General features: G+C 34.1%; 1 protein-coding gene across 1 annotated transcript in view; it reads left to right on the forward strand.

Moving 5' to 3' along the window:
• The window catches only part of TYR (tyrosinase), a 113552-nt gene that overhangs the window by 10894 nt on the left and 81670 nt on the right, over positions 1–20988 (forward strand). The window contains exon 2 of the mRNA XM_025356739.1: positions 2868–3084. Coding sequence (XP_025212524.1) covers positions 2868–3084 — 217 coding nt within the window. The remainder of the gene's footprint in view (positions 1–2867; positions 3085–20988) is intronic.

The following is a 20988-nucleotide window of genomic DNA, read 5'->3' on the forward strand; positions in this document are numbered from 1 at the left end:
ATGTATTCTTGTGCTCTGGTATAATGCCTGACACATAGACATTTTAAAACTTTGGTTTGAAATGCAGCAACAATAAATCAATTATTCTATGAGAGGAGTTCTTTTGATTATATAGTATGTTAGAAGTTGCTAAGTGCACAGATAAAGCAGAAATTAGTGGTGTACAGTAAATGTTTAATAACTTGTTCTCAATGGGGAGTGGGAAGGTAGGGAGATACGATTCTGATTTTCCAATTGTTGTGGTGTAAATACTGACAATGGTAGATTTCCATCTAATGATGAGATATTGCTGAACATTCCAATACTGAGAAGGGTTACACACATTGAATTTTGCTAGTGCTAACCAGCTCTACTACACTGCTAAAGTGGGTGAGTAAGGCTGAATATGATGTTAAATAGATGTTTAGTGTAGAACTCATTAAGATAATGAGGATATGAATAACCCAAGCAGGTATCAGGAGAAAACGGTCTACCTAGAAAAAATAACCAATACAGGAACATGTTGCATAAGAGTGATTGGTGAGTTCTGGGAAGTGCAAAGAGACCAATGAAGATATAGAAGAGAGGGAAAGGGAAAGATCAGCAGGAAATAATGTTTGCATCAGACAGGTTCTCAGCAGAAAATAGATACTCAAATCAAGTTATATTAAGACAGTTTATTTAGAAAAATTCGATCAAGATTTAGGGAAATCAACAAAGAACAACATCCTGTTGTCAACCACAACCGAGATATAGGACTAGAACTCTCTATTTTAACCTAGAACCTACTTTTAAAAAATGTTGAATGTTGAGCTGTGCTAGATTAGTTGTAAAAGCACAAAATACACTACAGATGAAGTTGGAAAACTTGGGTTGCAGTCACAACACTGCCATTTATTTGCCATATAACCTGGAAAATGCCACTTAACCTGAGTCTCATTTTCCTTACTTGTGAGGTGGAAAATATTGCTTTGTGATTTAAATAAGGCAATGCATGCACCATGTTTTCTTAAAAAGTTTTGCTTATAAAAAGGTGAGAAATTCTTATTTTTAAGATGGTATTTCTGCAATGAAAATCACCTCGGTTCTAGCTAAAGTTCAGAGAAATTTCTAGTTTTTAAAAAACAATCAACCATGAGTATTGTACTGCACATCAAAAAAAAAGACAATAATAGGACATTTTATGAACAAAAAAGCACAAAGTGAAAGTAGTTCTAGTCCTTGACATTCTAAATATAATATAGATTAATGTTTTTAAAGCTACTGTTTGAGTGTTTTCTGTCGGTCATGCCATGTGCTATGGGCCTTATGTATAGAGAGATGACTATCTCTATTGTTACCAACCCTAGCCTCAGCACTTGGCACAGTGCTTAATATATAATAGGTAATTAATAAATATTTTATTTTCTATAACTATGTGAAGTAGTTGTTATCTTCATTTGATAGATGAGGTCTAGACAGTTAAATCAGTTTCTTAAGTGGTAGATGCAACACTAGAATCCTGTTCTAGGTTTTAACTTTCATGGCTCATTCTGCAACCTTAAAAAGCTAATTTCTTCAACATTTTAAAATGTAGTCATATGCCGCACGATGGAATTTCTGTCAAGGATGGACCACATATATGACAGTGGTCCCACACTACTATAAATGGAGCTGAAAAATTCCTGTCACGACATCATAGCAGTCACAATGTTATACACAATGCATTACTCATGTCTTCGTGGTGATGCTGGTGTAAACAACTACTGAAATCCCAGTTGTATAAAAGTCTAGTACATACCATTATGTACGTTATATAATACTTGATAATGATAATAAACAACTATGTTACTGGTTTATGTATTTACTATTCTATATTTTTATCATTATTTTTGAATGTGATTCTTCCACTTATAAAAAAGTAAGTTAACTGTGAAACAGCCTCAGGCAGGATCTCCAGAAGGTGTTCCAGAAAACGCCATTGTTATCACAGAGATGACAGCTCCATGTGTGCTATTGTCCCTGAAGATTTTCCAGTGGGACAAGATGTGGAGGTGGAAGACAATAATATAGACAATCTTGACTCTGTGTAGGCCTACGATAGTATATATGCTTGTGTCTTAGTTTTTAACAAAATTCCAATTATGTTTATAAGTAAAAAATTAAATAACATAAAGCTTATAGACTAAAGATATAAATATTTCCTACAGTTGGACAATATGTTTGTGTTTTAAGCTAAGTGCTATGATCAAAAGACCCCAAAAGTTTTAAAAAATTAAGTAAAAAAGTTACAGGAAGTTTAATTTATTATTGAAAAAGAAAAATATTTTTATAAATTTAATGTAGCCTATATATATAGTGTTTATAAAATCTACAGTAGTGTAAAGTAGTATCTTAGGCCTTTATATTCACTCATTATTCCCTTACTGACTTACCCAAAGCGACTTCTACTCCTGCAAGGTCCATTTATGGTAAGTGTCCTGTATGTACAAGTATGCCATTTAAAAATAATTTTTATACTGTATTTTTACTGTACCTTTTGTATGTTTAGATAGGTTTAGATGTACAAATACTTGCCATTATCTTACAGTTGCCTATAGTGTTCAGTACAGCAATGTGCTGGACAGGTTTGTAGCCCAGGAGCAGTAGGTTTTACCATACAGCCAAGATGTTTAGTAGGCTATACAATCTAGGTTTGTGCAAGTACGCTGACTATGATGTTCACACAATGACAAAGTCACCTAATGATGGATTTCTCAGAATATATCCCTGTCATTAAAGACACACAATTGTGGTAATCTCCTAAGGAGAAGTCTAACAATGGTAATTAGAAATTCCAACATTTCTACCCTTCTTGTACGGACTCAGAGGTGGTGACAATTTGTTTAACATGAGGGTGTTTTGTACAGATTATCTGTAGCCGATTGGAGGAGTACAACAGCCATCAGTCTTTATGCAATGGAATGCCCGAGGGACCTTTACGGCGCAATCCTGGAAACCATGACAAATCCAGAACCCCAAGGCTCCCCTCTTCAGCTGACGTAGAATTTTGCCTGAGTTTGACCCAGTATGAATCTGGTTCCATGGATAAAGCTGCCAATTTCAGCTTTAGAAATACACTGGAAGGTAATCTCTTTCTTTTCACTTTTAATTTTTTTTCTGAATTTGTATTTACAGTCTCTTATCCAAAGTCTGAGGAGATGTTTGAGAATTCAGAATTTTCTGAGTTGACCAAGAATATGTGTTGTCTATACTTATATTGACAATGACCCTAGCCAACACTGGTCAGCACGTTATAATTCAACATCTTAGCTTCATGGTGGCTCATGCCTGTAATCCCAGTTTACTTGGGAGGCTGTGACAGGTTGATGACTTGAACTCAGGAGTTTCAGGCTGCAGTGAGCTATGACTGTGCCACTGCATTCCAGCCTCAGTAACAAAGTGAGAGAGTCTATGAGGAAAGAAGAAGAGGTAGAAGCAGAAGCAGCAGCAGCAGCAGCAGCCGCCGCTTTAGTGAAATATATGAATATATTCATCTTATGAATAAATACAGGCAATAGGCAACCTAATGGTGAGTGATGTCAGTTTTTTCCATTAAAAAAGAAAAAGTAATTACATTTCCAGAACAATTTTGTATTGTAGAATTTCAGATATAAGTCTATGGACTGATAGTATTTTCCTACATTTTAGTGTTTTAGTTTTCTCCTGTTTAAAATATTCTAGGCAGTTGTGTTCTTTGAGGTAAGTTCATTCATTTAACTGTAATAAGGACACAGCACATAGGTCAAGCCTCCATATCATTATTCCTTAAGTTTTCTGTTCTTCATCAGAGATTACATCTCATGATCTTTTCTAACTCCTAAATATTTCTCCTACAAATGCTTTCACCTTGCTTGCATTTTGCATTCAACATCTGTTCATTCTTCTCTGCTCATAGCTGACCCAGTCATGAAACCCATTCCATTCACATAAATTTCCATTAGGAAAACAAAATTACAAACAAACACAACAAAACAAAAACAAAAACACTCATTCAAGTCACAAATTTAAGAGGAGTTTGGGGAAGACATAGGCACTGACTTGTGGCAAGGCAGACAACTCAAAATTTAACACTAGACATCTCACCTCCTTAAAGACCTGTAACACCTTACCACATAGAAAAACTTTCCTCTCTTTTGTAATCCTTTCTCCTTAACTTGTTCTTTTTTTCCCCCCTTTTTTGTCATTGTTTTACACCCTAACTTTTGTTATTGTACTGTGCAGAACGGTTTTACTGTTTTGTTCATTTCCTTGTTTTACTCAAAACCATAGTCTCAGGGTCTTACATCCAGAATCAATTTAAGCAACGAGAGTCTCATCCTAAAGATGAATTCTGTTTTCCAGCTATGTAAACAGAAATTAGGTTTATTCTTCTACAGTAATATTCATGATTAACTTTTTAAAGTAATAACCATATCTAAAGCGCCATGTCAAACACTTTGTATGGCATTATCTCACTCAATTTCTTATAACCATCCTCTAAGGAAGATTGCATTTATTATTCCCACTTTTAAGGGAGGAAACATTATCAGAGATATTCATCTTTTGGTTATTGCTTCTCATTGAATAAGCGGCAGAGATAATCTGCACCCAGCTTTATCACGTACCAAAGTCCAAGTTCTTTCCTTCGCACTCTGATGATTAACAGTGGGTTGAGAGTTTCTTTGAAGTGGACAATACCAGTTTGGTCTTTTGATACAAGAAGGCAAGACATAGTACCAGGGAATTTCAGAGCCTATTTAACGAATCTAAAGTACACAATTTCAAAGTCACAATCTGGGAGGATTGGGTGACCCACTACACTTTAGGGATTAACAATAGTACTCAGAAAGCTGATATTAATGATGTTGCAAAATGAAGCTACATCTTTAAGGAAATTGGAGTATTTTTCTGTTTCTTCAGGCAAACTTTTCAGCCATGAGTGACAAAAGCATATATTTTATTATTACGAAGCATGGGTTGGTCACAGAAATAAGGCAGGGGAACATCAGTCGTCTAGGGTCTCAAGTCAAAGAAAAAAAGTGACTCAAGATGTGTCAACTCAGCCAGTGGTTTTCAAGTGAGAGTCTAATACACACAGGTAAAGAGGGAACAGCAAATTTACTGCAAATAATTTGCTACTACAAATAATTTATATTTGTAAATTATTTTTTCCCATAATTTATTCTAATTTTACACACTTTAGTAGGCAAAGTGTGTGAGAAAAGACGCAACATAGCATATTGTCTGGCACACAGTAGGTGTTCAATAAGTATCTGATAACCGAATACATAAATAATAGTTAGAATCCTTCAAATTTTATCTAACCCACCACTTACCTTATCTATGCCTGTTGCATGAAGTCCATGTCATGAGGCAAAATGTGAGAAACCATTAAGCTGAGCTACCAAGAAAAACTTTTCTTTAGTAGGTACACATTTTAAAATTATTTTTCCTTAAATTTGTATTCAGCAATAATTTTAAGCTTACAGAATTGTGAAAATGAAAGCAATACAAAAACCATGAATATATATTTTACCCAAACTTACATTTTATCCTGATTCTCTCTCTATCTCCCAGTCTGAGCCATTTTGAGGGTAAATTGCATAGACTAACTCTTTACCCCTGAATATGTTAGTGTGTATTTCCTAAGGATAGGGATAGACTCATATAGCCACAGAACAGTTTTCAACTTCAGTAAACTCTATATTGATACAATGCTTGTACCAAATCTACTGTATATATTTCAGTTTTTAAAAATAGATACAATAATATCCTTTTCAGTATTTTTCTTCTCCAAAATAGAATCCAGTCTAGGGTCACATAGCATTTAGTTTTCATGGTTCTTTAGTCTGAAATATTTCCATAGTCTGTACATATGTGTCTTTATGTGATTGACAGCTCTGGAGGATACAGTTCCTCCTCTTCCTCCTCATTTTTTAATGGAATGTTCTTCATTTTGAGTGCATCTAATATTTCCTCATGACTAGATCCAGATAATGCACTTTTAACCAAAATTCTACATAGGTCATTATGCATCTTTCTGAGATGCTGTCACATCTGGAGGCACATGATGACTATCTGTCTCACGTTGGAGACGTTAATTTTGATCGCCTACTCCAGATGTGGTTCAATTTTCCCACTGCATAATTACTTCTTTCCCCTGTTTAATAAACTGTCTACATGGAGACATTTTAAGACTATGTAAATAAACCACCTCTTATCACAATTTCTCCTACAGTTGCCATCCATTGATGGCTACAAATGTATGATTTTTCAGCTTCAGCACTTCTTTTAAATTTATTAGCCAATATTCAGGATTCTACTATTAGCAAGAATCCTCCATTTTTTCTATTTATTTATCTGTCTACCTATCTAATAATGGTATGGAGTAAAGGCTTTCCATTGTTTAATGGTATATAACTCATTGATGTGCTTAATTATCTTTGTGTGCCAGTGGTTCCAGAATTTGCCCATGGTACACCTTCAAGCTTGTTCTTATGTCTCCATTTCATATACACATTTTTTTTAAAACACACACTCTCTCTGGTAAGTAAATTATTCTACAGCATCTTGTACCTACAATGCTCCAGGCCTGAAATTAGCCATGACTCTAAGGAGTAATGTTTTCTTTCATTGGAAGGAAATTCAAGGTCAAGATTTGGAAGCAAGTTTTGCTCACCAGAGAGACACATTTTATCTCACAACATGAATAGGGCAGGGAGTTTTCTTCTCCAAAATAGAATCCAGTCTTGGGGTGTCTTGGTCTACAAGGACTACTCAAGTGAGTATAGCAGTGAGGACAATAGGAATTGAGAAGAGGTCAAATGTCACAATTACACCCTGCTCTCTCAATACTTGCACATGAAATGGAATTGTTGCTTTTGATTAAACCTCAAAGTTATTGCTTCCTTTTTTTTCTTGGTCTTGTGAGAAGTGTATAATGCACTTCCCATGGAACAAAATATTCATAGTCATTGCTAGGACAAAGGAACTATTGTATTTTTGTCTATGGAAGTTATTTAAGTAACCTCAGCTTTCCTCTTAGATTTCATTGCTGAAATAGTGAAGATGTGTAATTTGTGAATTGTATAAGAGAGACCTCATGGCCGGGCACGGTGGCTCACGCCTGTGGTCCCAGCACTTTGGAAGGCCAAGGCAGGTGGATCACCTGAGGTCCGGAGCTCGAGACCACCCTGGCCAAAATAGAGAAACCCCATCTCTACTAAAAATGCAAAAATTAACCGGGCATAGTGGCACATGTCTGTAATCCCAGCTACTCAGGAGGCTGAGGCAGGAGAATCACTTGAACCCAGGAGACAGAGGTTGCAGTGAGCCTAGATCATGCCACTGCACTCCAGCCTGAGTGAGACTCTTTCCAAAAATAAATAAATAAATTAATTAATTAAATTAAAACCTCATGTTTCTAGATAAAGCAAATACAAATAAGTCTGCATTATAAGCAGTTTTCTGATTAGGTTAAATAGGGAACCCTGTGCAGTGTCAGTTGTCACATTAAAACAGCAATTTTCTCTCATGAAAATCTCTGCCTATCCATTATGTCCTGTATATCAGAGTTTACAAGAGAATTTTTTTTTTAATAGCACTGTTGGGGAGTGGGACATGCGAACTGAAAGTTCAATGAATTGATTAAAGGTAATCAAACTGATTAGGATTAGATCCTAGCTCAACCACTTCCTAGATGTGTGACCTTGGGTATGTTATTTAACTTCTCTGGGTCTTAGTTTTATCATCTGTAAAATGCGGATAACATAATAATGTATAAGTTTCAAAGAATTAAATGATGTAATATATGAAAGGTACTTAGAACATTTTTTTTCAACAAAGGGCACAACACTATTGTGTTAAGCTGTGGTTAGTTGCTGACAACTTAGTTAGCAATCATTAACTTCTCTGGCAATTAGCTTAACAAAGTAAGTATACATTGAGTTCTGAGAAAGCATATTATAAAGGCCTACATTTAGTGGAAAAATAAGGGAAAGGGGAGGATGGAAAAGAAGATTCATGAAGATAGACCCCAAAATAAATAATGTTTCTGGAGACAGGATTTCAGGGCAAGTTTCAAAAATGAGGTGACAGCAGGAGCAAAGGTATCTTCTGTTACCCAAAAGGGAAGAAGGAGACAGGAACAAAGAACAACTTGTTGGTGTTTAATGGTGTACTTCCAACTCTGAGCACAGTGGTTGCCTATAGTAGGTGCTCATTAAGTACTGGCTGACAGACTGATAAATCAATAAATAAAGGAAAGCTGCCTTCATTGTAAAACTTATATATACCAAGAATAGTGTAAAATCAAATTAATCATAGGTAGGGCCAAGTCAATCTTGGGTTGTTTCAAACCACCCCTTTCTAACAAATGCAATTTATGACTATGGAAACTTATTATTGGAAGAGACTTTTCAGTATATTCAGTCCGACATCCCACACTATGCTAAGATGCCCACTGGGATAACATCACTATGTGACCCATCAAGGGAAAACCTACCCCACAAGGGAAAATAAGAAGTTCTTTAGGATAAACCAAAATCTAATTCCATTCAACTTAAATAGAGCCATCTATGAACCTGGTATTATGGTATACTATGGAAGTACAAAAAAATACAAAGATAACTTACACAGTTTATCTCACTGAAAAGCTCACCATCAAGTGAAGAAACACCACACAAATACATAAGGAATACACAAAATAGTAATCGATATAAAATGAGGTAGGAACCCAGATACACCAGAAATATTTCCCAAGGAGGTGAAAATAGAATTGGATCTTGAAATATCATTAACTGCTCACTGAGCAGAGAAGAGGAGGAGAGGCATTTCCAGCAGAGGGAACAACATATGCAATGACGTAGAGGTGTGAAAGTGTGAGACGAGTTACCAAAAAATGAGAAGTTCTACGTGGCTAGAATATTGAGTTTGTAGTGGGAAATAACAAGAGATGTAAGGAGTTTAGAAAAATCCATGTATACCGGTGTCTCTCAATCTTCTTGAGGGAAAAAAAACACATTATAGGCCTCTAGGAATATGTTCACAAATCCCTAGAAAATTAAGAAACTGAAGTTTATTCTAAGATTCTTTCAAACCTTCACTTTAAAAGAGTTATAAATTCATTAGTATTACATTAAACATTAGCTGTCATCACCATAAAAACCTAATGTTTAAAATCCACAACATTCATATCTTCAAAAGTATGTGTGAAAAATTTGTCTTGAAAACATTGCCATCGACAAGGGTAGTTGTGATAGGTTATTAAGCAGGAAATTGATATTATCCTACATATTCTTCAAAAGATATGATGCTAGTGGCATTAGTAGAATGCAAAAAGATAATCAGTGAGCTATTGGGGGAGTCATGGATGATGAGGGCTAGATCTAAAGTAGTGAGAATGAGGATGAAGATGAGTTGGTTAGTGTATAGAATCAGAAGCTCAGGTGACTGACTGTAAGGCAGCAAGGAAAGTAACAAGTTCAGGATGATTCTGACACATCTGTGATTGATTTCTAACAATTGGTCCTTGTTTTTGTCCTAGTAAGTTATACATCATTTAAAAATGTAATTTTTCTTCATGTAACCGCCCTTATAAAACTGATATTATGCTTCTCTAGAACCTTAACATTTTTTCTGCCGCCCTTCAGTCCTTTTTATTTCAATGTGACTGTCAAGCACTTCAGTAGGAAGTATTTCACCACTTCACATGCAAAGATTTTTTTTAAGGAGCAATCTAGAAAGTGGTAAATGAGCTCTGAGCTTTAATGAGAAACAGTGGAAGTTTTGCATTTTTTAATGACATTTTAACATGAGTAGTGTGTGTATTTGCAGAGAAAAGCCAGCTGGGAAACTACAGTGAAGCCTCCATAGGTAATCTAGTTCTCAGTCTTCGTGCCTGAGAAATGGACTTTCTTAGTTCAAGCAAAATACAATACAATACAATACAATACAATACAATACAATACAATACAATACAATACGTCACTCAGATTCAAAAAACAAATTCCTTTGACACTAATTGTGTAAACTGGGTAGCCAAGGAGATAGTTAACATGGGGTGACACATTCTAGTAGTTGGAAGGCTAAATTATTTCCCTAGTATATTCCTCACTAATTCTGAGGGAATCAGAAACTCAGTAGTTCGGTGTACCCTGACTCAGAGAGAGGCAGAAGGTTTGAAAAGATGATTAATCCAGATCAGGAAAACCTTTCTGGGCCTGTTTTACTTAATCCCCCAGATTTACCACCTCGATAACCACATTGGTATTCTGATCAGGCAATAATCCTGATAATAACAATAAAAATTCCTATGTGCCAGACGTTGATACTTCTCACATGTTATCTTATTTTTTCCTCATAACAGTCCTAGGATATTTCATTGATTAAACTAAAGCACCATTCTCTGCAAAGTAATTATTCCAATAAATTTAGGAGACAGTCTCTGTCCTTATATTATAAGCTCATTCCACTTATTTCACTCAAAAGGTAACTTTTTTCTCTTTTCTTCAAGTTCTCAGAGCAAATAGAACCTTTCCTATAACATGAAGGGAATTCAACAAGTGACAATTGTATTGTTATCCAAGTAGATTTGCTTTATATGTAGTTCTTTAATCAGAAAATAACATTACTGTTTTTAAAATTCTGGAACAAAATAGGGAATGTTCTATTGTGAATAAGATCTTTGTAGATATTTATGTATATTTTAAATTATTGAAGGCAGAAGCTGCTCTCAGGGAAGAGTTAATATTTATGTTATAGGTTCACACACACATCCACACCCACACACATGTGCACACACACACACAAGTCAAGTGTAATTACTACATATGAAAATTCCTGTCAAATTCTTAATCAATATCTTATTTCTCAAAGCAGAAGGTTGGGAGGACCAGAATACGTTTATCACATCTGGTTATTTTAGAAATTCTCTAGTTAGCATGCAGTGATAGCCTACTAGAAATGATGAGTATTTGAAGATTATGGGGCATTTTAATTTTTGCAGAAACAGAGTTCTTAAGAACCAGTGACATAGTTGAGACATCTGAGTGGTAGAAAGTCACTGTTTTCTATTTCTTTTAGAGAGGACTTAGAATAGTTTAAAGTTTGAGGGTATTATTGCATGATACTCAGTAACTTCTAAGTAGTAAGTGCACTAATGGTATCGCTGGGGCTCTCTGTGTTAAAAAACAAAAACAAAAACAAAAACAAAACAAACAAACAAAAAGCAGCATTTGTCCCCATATATTTATACATTTTAAACTGACTCTTCTACCTAGTCCTTCTTCTACTCCTCTAGTTATACTGGCATGCAATTTGTTGTTCTTGCCAAATGTGAATACTGAGAAAGTTAAAGTGAATTTATGTAAGCCGTGTGTCATCTTCACTCTGAATTAAAAGGTGCAGGTATTATCTTATGGCAAGTACCATCTTAGGAAGATTCACTGGAAAGAGAAAAAGAAACTCCCCAGATTAGTGCAGAGCCCCTTAGAGTCAATGAAAACACTGATATTGAAGACATATAGAACTGTATTTCAGTATCAGTTCTAAAATTCTGGGCATCTACTTCCTAATTTGTAAAATTTGTTCAATAATTACGTATGATAATTTATGTACATCTAGCTCCTATTACATACACAAAAATGTTTCCCCTTTTCTCCTCCCACCTTCTCTGTAATCTTCAATGGTCTTCTCAACTTCTGTTATAATTTAGCATAGGCTATCAGTCTTCGTAATGTGTATTTATCCATGCTAAAGAACTTTTGTTTAATTTTTCATGATTTGAACTCACTGCTGTGGAAAATGGCTATTTACAGAAGGATAATCTCATTTTCCAAGAATTCATTTGAGGGTCCTAGAAGATCTTTATGAAGCAAAATAATACTTTTCTTATTTTTTAACTATTCTCAAAATAATTTAAGTATTTTATATATAAGTATTTTATATAATTTAAGTATTCTTATATATAATATAAAGTATTCTTATATAATAAATATACTTATTTAAGTATTCTCAAAATAATACTTCTTTTCTAAGTATAGAGTCAGGCATTAAAACATATAGACATCTCACTTCCTTGGGATAAGTCTTGGGAAAAATATCACTACACACTAGCAATAAATATTGCAAAGAAAATTTATAACTCTATTTTATGCAGTTATTAATTAAACAAATATGAGTTAAAAGACTTTAGGAGTTTTGCTCTGTAGCCCAGGCTGGAGTGCAATGGCGCAATCTTGGCTTACTGAAACCTCCACCTCCCGGGTTCAAAGGATTCTCAAGCCACAGCCTCCTGAGTAGCTGGGACTACAGGTGAGTGCCACCATGCCTTACTAATTTTTTTTTTTATTGTTAGTAGAGATAGGATTTCTCCATATTGGCCAGGCTGGTCTCAAACTCCTGACCTCAAGAGATCCACCACCTTAGACTCCCAAAATGCTTGAGCCACCAAGCCTGGCCTAAATTCAGGGTATCAAAGATAAATTAACAATGTCTGATGCAAACATACGACTGCATTGTACTCTTCTACACTAATGATTTGTAGTGTTTTGGTTTCAGAATCCATTTACAACTCTTACAATATATGAAAAATTTCTGCTAGCTTTTATTTATGTGGGTTATATTTATGACTACTTCTCATTTGTAAAACTGTAAAGATCTTGCATATTTGTATTAATTTAAAAATAAATTTCTTATATGATAGTATAAATAATATAATTTTAATAATAATTTCTAAAATACTAAGTGGAATGAAACTACTTTTTATTTTTACAAACAGGCTACATCTGGATTTTATGACTACTTCTACATTGAATATATTATAATTTATTGTTTGGTTGAAGAACTTGATGAAAAATCTAGCCTCACACAACTATGTAATCAGAATACAGAGAAGTATTTTTAAAAACACTTTCAGATAATTGTGAATCCTTTCTTTTTGATACTAAAACTTCACAAATGGTAATTTTCTCAGAGTTTAATTACACTGTCAAATCTGAAATCCTGTAAATGACCTTTTTGTCCTTGCCACATTAAAGTCCGTTGATCTGTCTAGCATCATGAATGAGTATTTTACTCATTAGTGATTTTATAATATCATGCATTGGTCATTTGTAAAATACTGAGTTACACAATCTTCCAAATGTTAAAATATCTCATTATACAATATTCAAAATGACATTATTAATATCACCACCAATCTCATCAGAAATATCTTTAAGTATGAAGACTTTATCAAGCTCATAGTGATGGTATCAATTTTTCTTAATTTAAATTTTTGCTTGAAAACTCAAATTGTAGCACTGGCAAAAAAAATACCATTAGCTTTTTCAAGTGACAGACTTGCTTTGTTCACATAAGAAGAAGTCTGCCAAATGCCTGTCTAAATAGCCAGTTTATCTCTGAATTCTACATTCAAGTCAAAATGATTTCCTGTGCGAAACATGATTATTTCAGCTCTCAACACAAATAATGGCACAAGTGTTTTTTCCCTAGATGAACATATTTCAAAATGCAGCATAAATAGTACATATGTAGGTTCCATTCTGTCGAACAGAAAAATAAAGAGGCATATAAAAGAAGATAGTTTTTTTAAAAAGAAATTGTATTGCTTCATTAAGGACATTAAGTGAAACTAGCATTCATGTATTCAGTTTTACTGCAAGTCTGTGGCTGGTGAAGAATGTAATAATTACAGTACACTTGGTTGCCACTACCTTGATTTGTGCTAAAACACCAGAAGATTTACCCACTATTGCTTTTGCACCATCAGTGCAAATGTGAACACGGAAAAAGGCAAATCACATCATAGTATTATTAGGAAAATAGTTTTGACATTGCAAATACTCAAAGAGTTTCAGGGACTTCAAGGGATCTGTTGGTTACATTTTGCTAACCAAGAAAACCCTGGGATTGTAGAATAATTTCTTTTTAAAACATAAGGGCATCTGGGAAGACCTTATTAATTTCAAACATAATTCTGCATTTTCAGGATGAAATGTCAAAGAATGTTGATATGTAAATGCACATTTAAATCCAAAGAGATGGTGGCTAATGACGTACATTATCAGGCCTTTCCTCTAGAGGTTTTGGTTCAGTAGGTCTGGCAGTGGAAGTAGGGGTGTTTATGACCTCCAGTGAGCCACAGTGACTCATATAATAATGTTTATATACATATATATATGTGTGTGTGTGTGTATGTGTGTGTGTACACACACACACATCTCCACACAATTATTTCTATTTATATATTAAACCCTATTATCAATACAAAGAGCACACATGCACACACACATATTTTTGTGGGGGCAGGGTAAAAGGTGTTTTCCTGCAATGGTACACTGATCACCTTGCTTCTCTCCCTGGTGACTGTTGAGGTTGTCTACAGTGGATTGGGTGCATCCTGAGGGCCTTCAACAGAATGAGGTCCACACATAACCTTCTAGTATTTGGAAAGTTGAAGGACAGAATGAAAATCCCACAGTAAAAGCACGCTGAGCTATGAAAATGAGGCAGATTTTATGGTAAATAGTAGGTCATTGTGTTTCCCAAACTTGATCTAATTGGCTGTTACAAATTATCTGGCACATATATTGATTCCAGATGTGATTAGTGTTCACTTGGTTCTAGGGTTTTACATATATGCCAATTTGGCAATCCTAACATGTTGATGTTGATAATGTTTCATGGCCAAAACTAGAATGTATTTTCATAATACACACACACACACTCACACTCTCTCTCTATAACTGGATCCTAGGAAACTTTAATTTTAGTAAATGCCTCAGGTGATTTTTATGATCAGGCATACAGGGCAGCTCTGCTCTATAGCTGGTTACTGTATTCACATTTCTTTTCTTATGATGTAATAAGTAATGGTGGGGGAGCAGATTTTGTAATCAACTGTAGAAATATGGCTATAAAAACTATTTCATGGCTTATATTTGTCTTCATTGCAAGCTTGTCTTACCTCAAGGGCAGAAAAAAATGATGCTGTTTCTATGAAAAGATTTTTCTGTTCAGTAAAATCTCTAGTGTAAAAAGAGTGGCCTATTTTCAATTTGCAAGTCTGATCATTAGCCTTTGATTCATATAACATAAATAGACTTCTTTGATATCTAAAGAGCTTGACTATATTAAAGTAAGAAAGTAATAGATACTTGCATCTCAACTTTATAACTGAGCAACAGAGAAAACAAAATTAGTAGTTGTTGAGCATCTGATGCCTTGTACATTTTCAAATAAATCATTTGAAATTTGCAACTACACCATGAGATCGGTTTTGCCTTGATTTTACAGATAGGGAACCTGATAGTCACATGGTTGATAATAACCACAGTTAAGTCTACTATTCCAAGTTCATCTGACTCCAAGGCTGATACAAATTCCACTTCACTACAAAGCTTTCTTCAGCTTGCTAAAGTAAAGCTCAGGACTCTGATAAACTCCCAACCCTGCCTCTGGTATATGACCCAACACTAACCACGCTGCTCAGAGAGGGTATCTAAAAGAAATTCTTGTGTGAAAACAATGAAATTTTGGTGGGCTAACAGAAACATAATCGTAAATAAACTAACAAAAGCATTCAACACAGAATTCTACTTCTGGGAAGGTAAAGTAGGTACACTTTTCTCTATTAGTCCCTCTAAATACAACCACAGTCTCTGGATATTGTATATAAAAGAAGCAGAAAGAATATAAATAGTGGCGAGAAGAAGGCAGATCAACTAGGAATATTGGGATCTCATGGTATGATGGTGAGTCCCCTGGGTTTTATTTACCTCATATATTCAAGATTTGGAGTTGAAGAAGCTTGTAATCTAGAAACACCTAAAGGTATATACAAACAAAAGTAAAACAAAACAAAACAAAAACAGAAAAAAACACCAACAAAAGCCTTCTCTCTCTAGTCACAGGACAAAGAAAGGTGCAGACAAGTTTTAAATAGTAACCACTCTACTTCATCAAATTCAAAAACAGAAAAACTGAGGCACAATCCCCACCCAAGTCAGCAAAAGTTGATTGGGGAGACTAGACTTCCACCCTTGCTAGGCTATAAAAGGTGCCTCCTCAATACCCTTCCACGGTGGTGTAAGAGAAGGCTCAGTTTGCATTCTAACCAGGGAGGAATTAACCACTCTTCTACTTTATATGGAGGCAACTTGGAGGACCTACAATTCTATCCCTATTAGGCAATAAAAAGATGAATCTTTTCTTCCCTTCTGGATTGTTGTCAGAGGGGGCCTATTGGAGAGTTAGGTCTTCTAGCACTGTCTAGTGGTAATTAGGCCACCCAATGGCATTAGGGGAAACTAGTTGAGGAGCAGTAAGTAATGAGGTATTCTTACCTCTCCTAGCAAGGAAGACACCAGAAGAGGCCTAGTGGGGAGCCAGGTCAGTGGGGAACTTGGACTTCTATTGCTACTTGAAAGTAATAATGCAGCGTTTCCCTTCTGTTGGAGCTGAGTCAGAGAAAGCCAGGAGATTATACATTTTTTTTGTTTTTTTGAGATGGAGTCTTTGTTGTGTTGCCCAGGCTGGAGTGCAGTGGCGTGATCTCGGCCCACTGCAACCTCCACACCCAGAGTAGCTGGGATTCCCCTGCCTCAGTTTCCCGAGTCGCTGGGATTATAGGTGCCCACCCACAAGCCCAGCTAATTTTTTGTATTTAGTAGAGACAGAGTTTTAATATGTTGGCCTGGCTAACCTCCAAATCCTGACTTCAAGTGTTCAGCCCACCTTGGCCTCCCAAAGTGCTGGGATTACAGGTGTGAGCCACTGTGCCCAGTTGAGATTATAAACTTTTATAAAACAGAAGATTTAATAAGTCTCATAAAATACTCAAAATGTCCAGGTTGCAAAATAATAATAATAATAATAATCCCTTTTCATACCAAGAAAAGTTACATCCTTGAATTTAAAAAAAAAAAAAAAAAAAAAGTAGATGGCAACACTGAAGTAACAGATATGTTAAAATTATCTCAAATAATAGGTTGGAGCAAAAGTAATTGTGGTTTTCGTCATTGAACAGAATGGCGAAAACCACAATTACTTTTGTATCAAGTTAACAGATTTTAAAACAGTCACTTATTTTTATTATTTATTTATTTATTTATTTATTTATTTATTTATTGAGATGGAATCTGGCTCTGTTGCCCAGGCTGGGGTGCAGTGGTGCGCAATCTCTGCTCACTGCAAGCTCCGCCTCCTGGGTTCACGCCATTCTCCTGCCTCAGCCTCCCGAGTAGCTGGGACTACACGTGCCTGCCACCACGCCGGGCTAATGTTTTGTATTTTTAGTAGAGACGGGGTTTCACCTTGTTAGCCAGGATGGTCTCAATCTCCTGACCTCATAATCCGCCCACCTCGACCTCCCAAAGTGCTGGGATAACAGGCGTGAGCCACCGCACCCAGCAAAACAGTCATTTTTGAATTCCTCAATGAACAATTATAAACATACTTGAAACAAATTTAAAAAAATAGAATGACTTATCAAGAAAATGGAAGATATCACAAAGAACAAAATAAAATTAGAACTAAAAAATACAGTTACCAAAATAAAAGTCTCAATACTAGGTTCAACAGCAGAATGAAGAGGAAAGAAGAAAGAATCAGTGAACTGGAAGACAGAAAAATAGAAATTACCAAATCTGAAAAACAGAAAACAGATTTGAAAAAAAATTAAAAAGGCTCAAAGACTTGAATAACTACATGAAAATGATTGAACATTTGTGTTATTAGTATCCTAGAAAGAGAGGAGAAAAAGCAGTTCTGAGAAAGTACTCAATGAAATGACTGAAACCTTCCCAAATTTAGTAAAAGAAATAGCAAATTCAAGAATCTGAGTTAAACCCAATTTAATAAATCCCATAGCAATCCACATTAAAATATATCACTACAAACTTCCAAAAACTAAAGAAATATTGAAAGTAGTGATTTTGTGGAAAAAATGACTGACAGATTTTCCTTTGACACCATGGAGGCCAGAAGGTGGCACTACATTTTTCAAATGCTGAAAAAAATGAACTGTTAATGCAGTGTTCTATGCCCAGGGAAAATAATTCAGTAATGAAGGAGAAATCAAGATCTCCTCAGATGAAGAAAAATGAAATGGTTTGTCACCACCAACTAGACGTGCCCTGAAAAAAAAAAAGTTAATAGAAGTTTCTTTAAAAGAAGGGAAATGATAAAATAAAAAACTTTCTTATGCAAAAATATAGGGAATTCAATAGACTTCTTTCGAGTTTTCTAAATTGTGATTTGATGGTTGAAACAAAAATAAAATTTTATGTCATTCATCTCAATGAACATAAGAGAAATATTTAAGACAAATAAGGTTTTACACTTAATTTGAACTAGTTGAAGGATTCCAGCAGAGAGAAATTTTGTAAAAATAGCATAATACTTAGATAAATCACCAACAAAGTGATACAATATATTTTAAAAAACTATTAATAAAAATGGAATTTGTAAAAATGTTCAAGCAACTCAAATGAAGACATGAAAAATGAACCAAAAAATTCAGCAAAGTAACAAACAGGAAAAAAAAAAAAAGTTGGTTTAAGCCATAACATTATATGGTACTTATATTAAATGTGAATGGTCTAAAAATACCAAATAAGAGATTGGTAGATTAGATTTTATTCTTAAATAACCCAACTGTATTCAGCCTAGAGGAAATTCACTTTAGATATAACATTATTTGTGAAAGTTAAAGGATGGAAAAAAAAATTATAAAACAATCAAAACAAAGTGAAAGTGGATATATTAATATCTAATAAAATAGACTTCAGAGAAAAAACAATCATTGGAGTAAGAGAGGCACATTTTATCAAGATCAATGAGTCAATCCACTAAGAAGACATAGCAATCCTAAATGTGTAGGCACCAAACAGGTTTAAAATATGTGAAGCAAAAGCTGGTAGAGCTAAAAGGAAGAAATAGACAAATTCACAATTACAGTTGGAGAATTCAATGCTTCTTTTTAACCAATAGGACTAGGCAAAACATCTTCTGCAGTGATACAGAAGAACTTAACACCATCAGTCAAAAGAATCTATTCAACATTGATAAAACATTCCATTCAATAATGATAAAAATACTCATTTATTTAAAGTGCTGATAAAACATATGCTAAACATATGACTGCCCCTTGAGCCATAAAGCAAACATCAACAAATTTAAAAGGATTGGAATTATACAGATTGTATTCTACCATAATGGAATCAAACTAGAAATCAATAACATTATGGAAAGATCTTCAAACACTTAGAAACTAAACAAAGCACTTCTAAATAACCCAAGGAGTAAAGAGAAAGACTTAAGGAAAATAAAATACATTTAAATAAATAAAATTAAAAACCAAATTTACCAAAATTTGTCAGACATACTATAAAATTGTGCTTAGAAGGGAAAGTATAGTACTAAATGCACACATGTGGAAAGAGGCAAAGTTTCAAGTCAGTAATACAAACTCAAATTCTAGAACTTAGAAATAGAAGAGCAAAATAAAACTAAAGCACAAAGAATGAAGGAAATAATAAAGATAGGAGCAGAAAGCAGTGAAATTAACAGGAATCAATACAGGATATGAATACAGCAAACACCTGGTTTTTGGAAATATTAATAAAATTGACAAATTAGCATGATTGCAAAGGAAAAAAGAGAAAACACACAAATTACCAATATCAAGAATCAAACAGGGGATATCACTACAGATCTTGCAGACATCAAAAGGGTAATAAAAGAGTACTATGAGCACTCTATGTACATAACATTTGACAATTTAGATGAAATGAACTAATTCCTAAAAAAGCACAAACTATACCACTCACCCAATAAGAAATAGACAATTTAAATAGCCCTATAAATGTAAAGGAAATTGAATTGGTAATTTTAAATCTCCCAAAATAGAAATCCTTAGGCAAAGAATGTTTTCCTTGAGAATCAGTCAGGAATTTAATAAATTAACACAAATTCTATACAATCGGTTTCAGAATATAGAAGAAAAGGAAACACTTTTTGAGTCATTTTATAAATCTAGTATTACCTTGATATTAAAACCAGATAAAAGAATGCCAAGAAAATGAGACAGATCAATATCCCTCATGTAGATAGATGTAAAAATTCTTAACAAAATATTGACGAATATAATTCAGCTGTATATAAAAAGAATTTTATGCATTGAAACAAGTGAAATTTCTTCCAAAAATAAATACAAAACTGCTTCAAAATGTAAATATTCTGTGTCTTGACCCTTTCAATGCCAATATCCTAGCTATGATATTCTACTATATTACATAATATTTTTTCAAGGTTACCATTGAGGGAAATTGAATAAAGAGCACATCAGATTTCTATTATTCCTTACAGCTGCATATAATTCTATAATTAGCTCAAAATAAAAAGTTTTAAAAAGACAAAGTTAAGGCAAATATTTGAAATTTACATTTAAATAGATAGATGAGATAAAAGGCAGTATTAAGAACCCTATTTCAGTCAAGCAATGAGCAATTCTTACTTTTATGTATTGAACTTTCTTGATGCATAAACATGAAGAGAACCAATGTGTAACACCATCCAAGATAATATCAACAGTTATCAATATATGTGAGAAAAGACTTAGGGAGGACTTCCAATACAGATTTTATTCTAAATTTTACATTATACAAAAATGTATAATGTAAGATATTATCACTCTGTTTCCTGCCAATTTGAGATGAATAATTATTGTGCTAGAGAATAAAATAATTACTCAATAATTTGTATGCAATTCATCTGAATCTATGGATCATTTACAGAGATTTCCTTAAAATATGCATTATAATATTAGTCATTACGATATACCCAAATCCCTAATTGTATAAGTACTTCTAAAACATATCTAATGATCTTTGTAATCATTCTTCTTAGATACACTTACATTGTTTTTATTTATCCACCAGCATTAGCAGTTGCTTTTTATTTTTGTTTAGTATATAAAAAAAGATTTTCCATATCAATCAATTTTTA

The sequence above is a fragment of the Theropithecus gelada genome, chromosome 14 (assembly GCF_003255815.1).
Source record: "Theropithecus gelada isolate Dixy chromosome 14, Tgel_1.0, whole genome shotgun sequence".
NCBI classification, from domain to species: domain Eukaryota; kingdom Metazoa; phylum Chordata; class Mammalia; order Primates; family Cercopithecidae; genus Theropithecus; species Theropithecus gelada.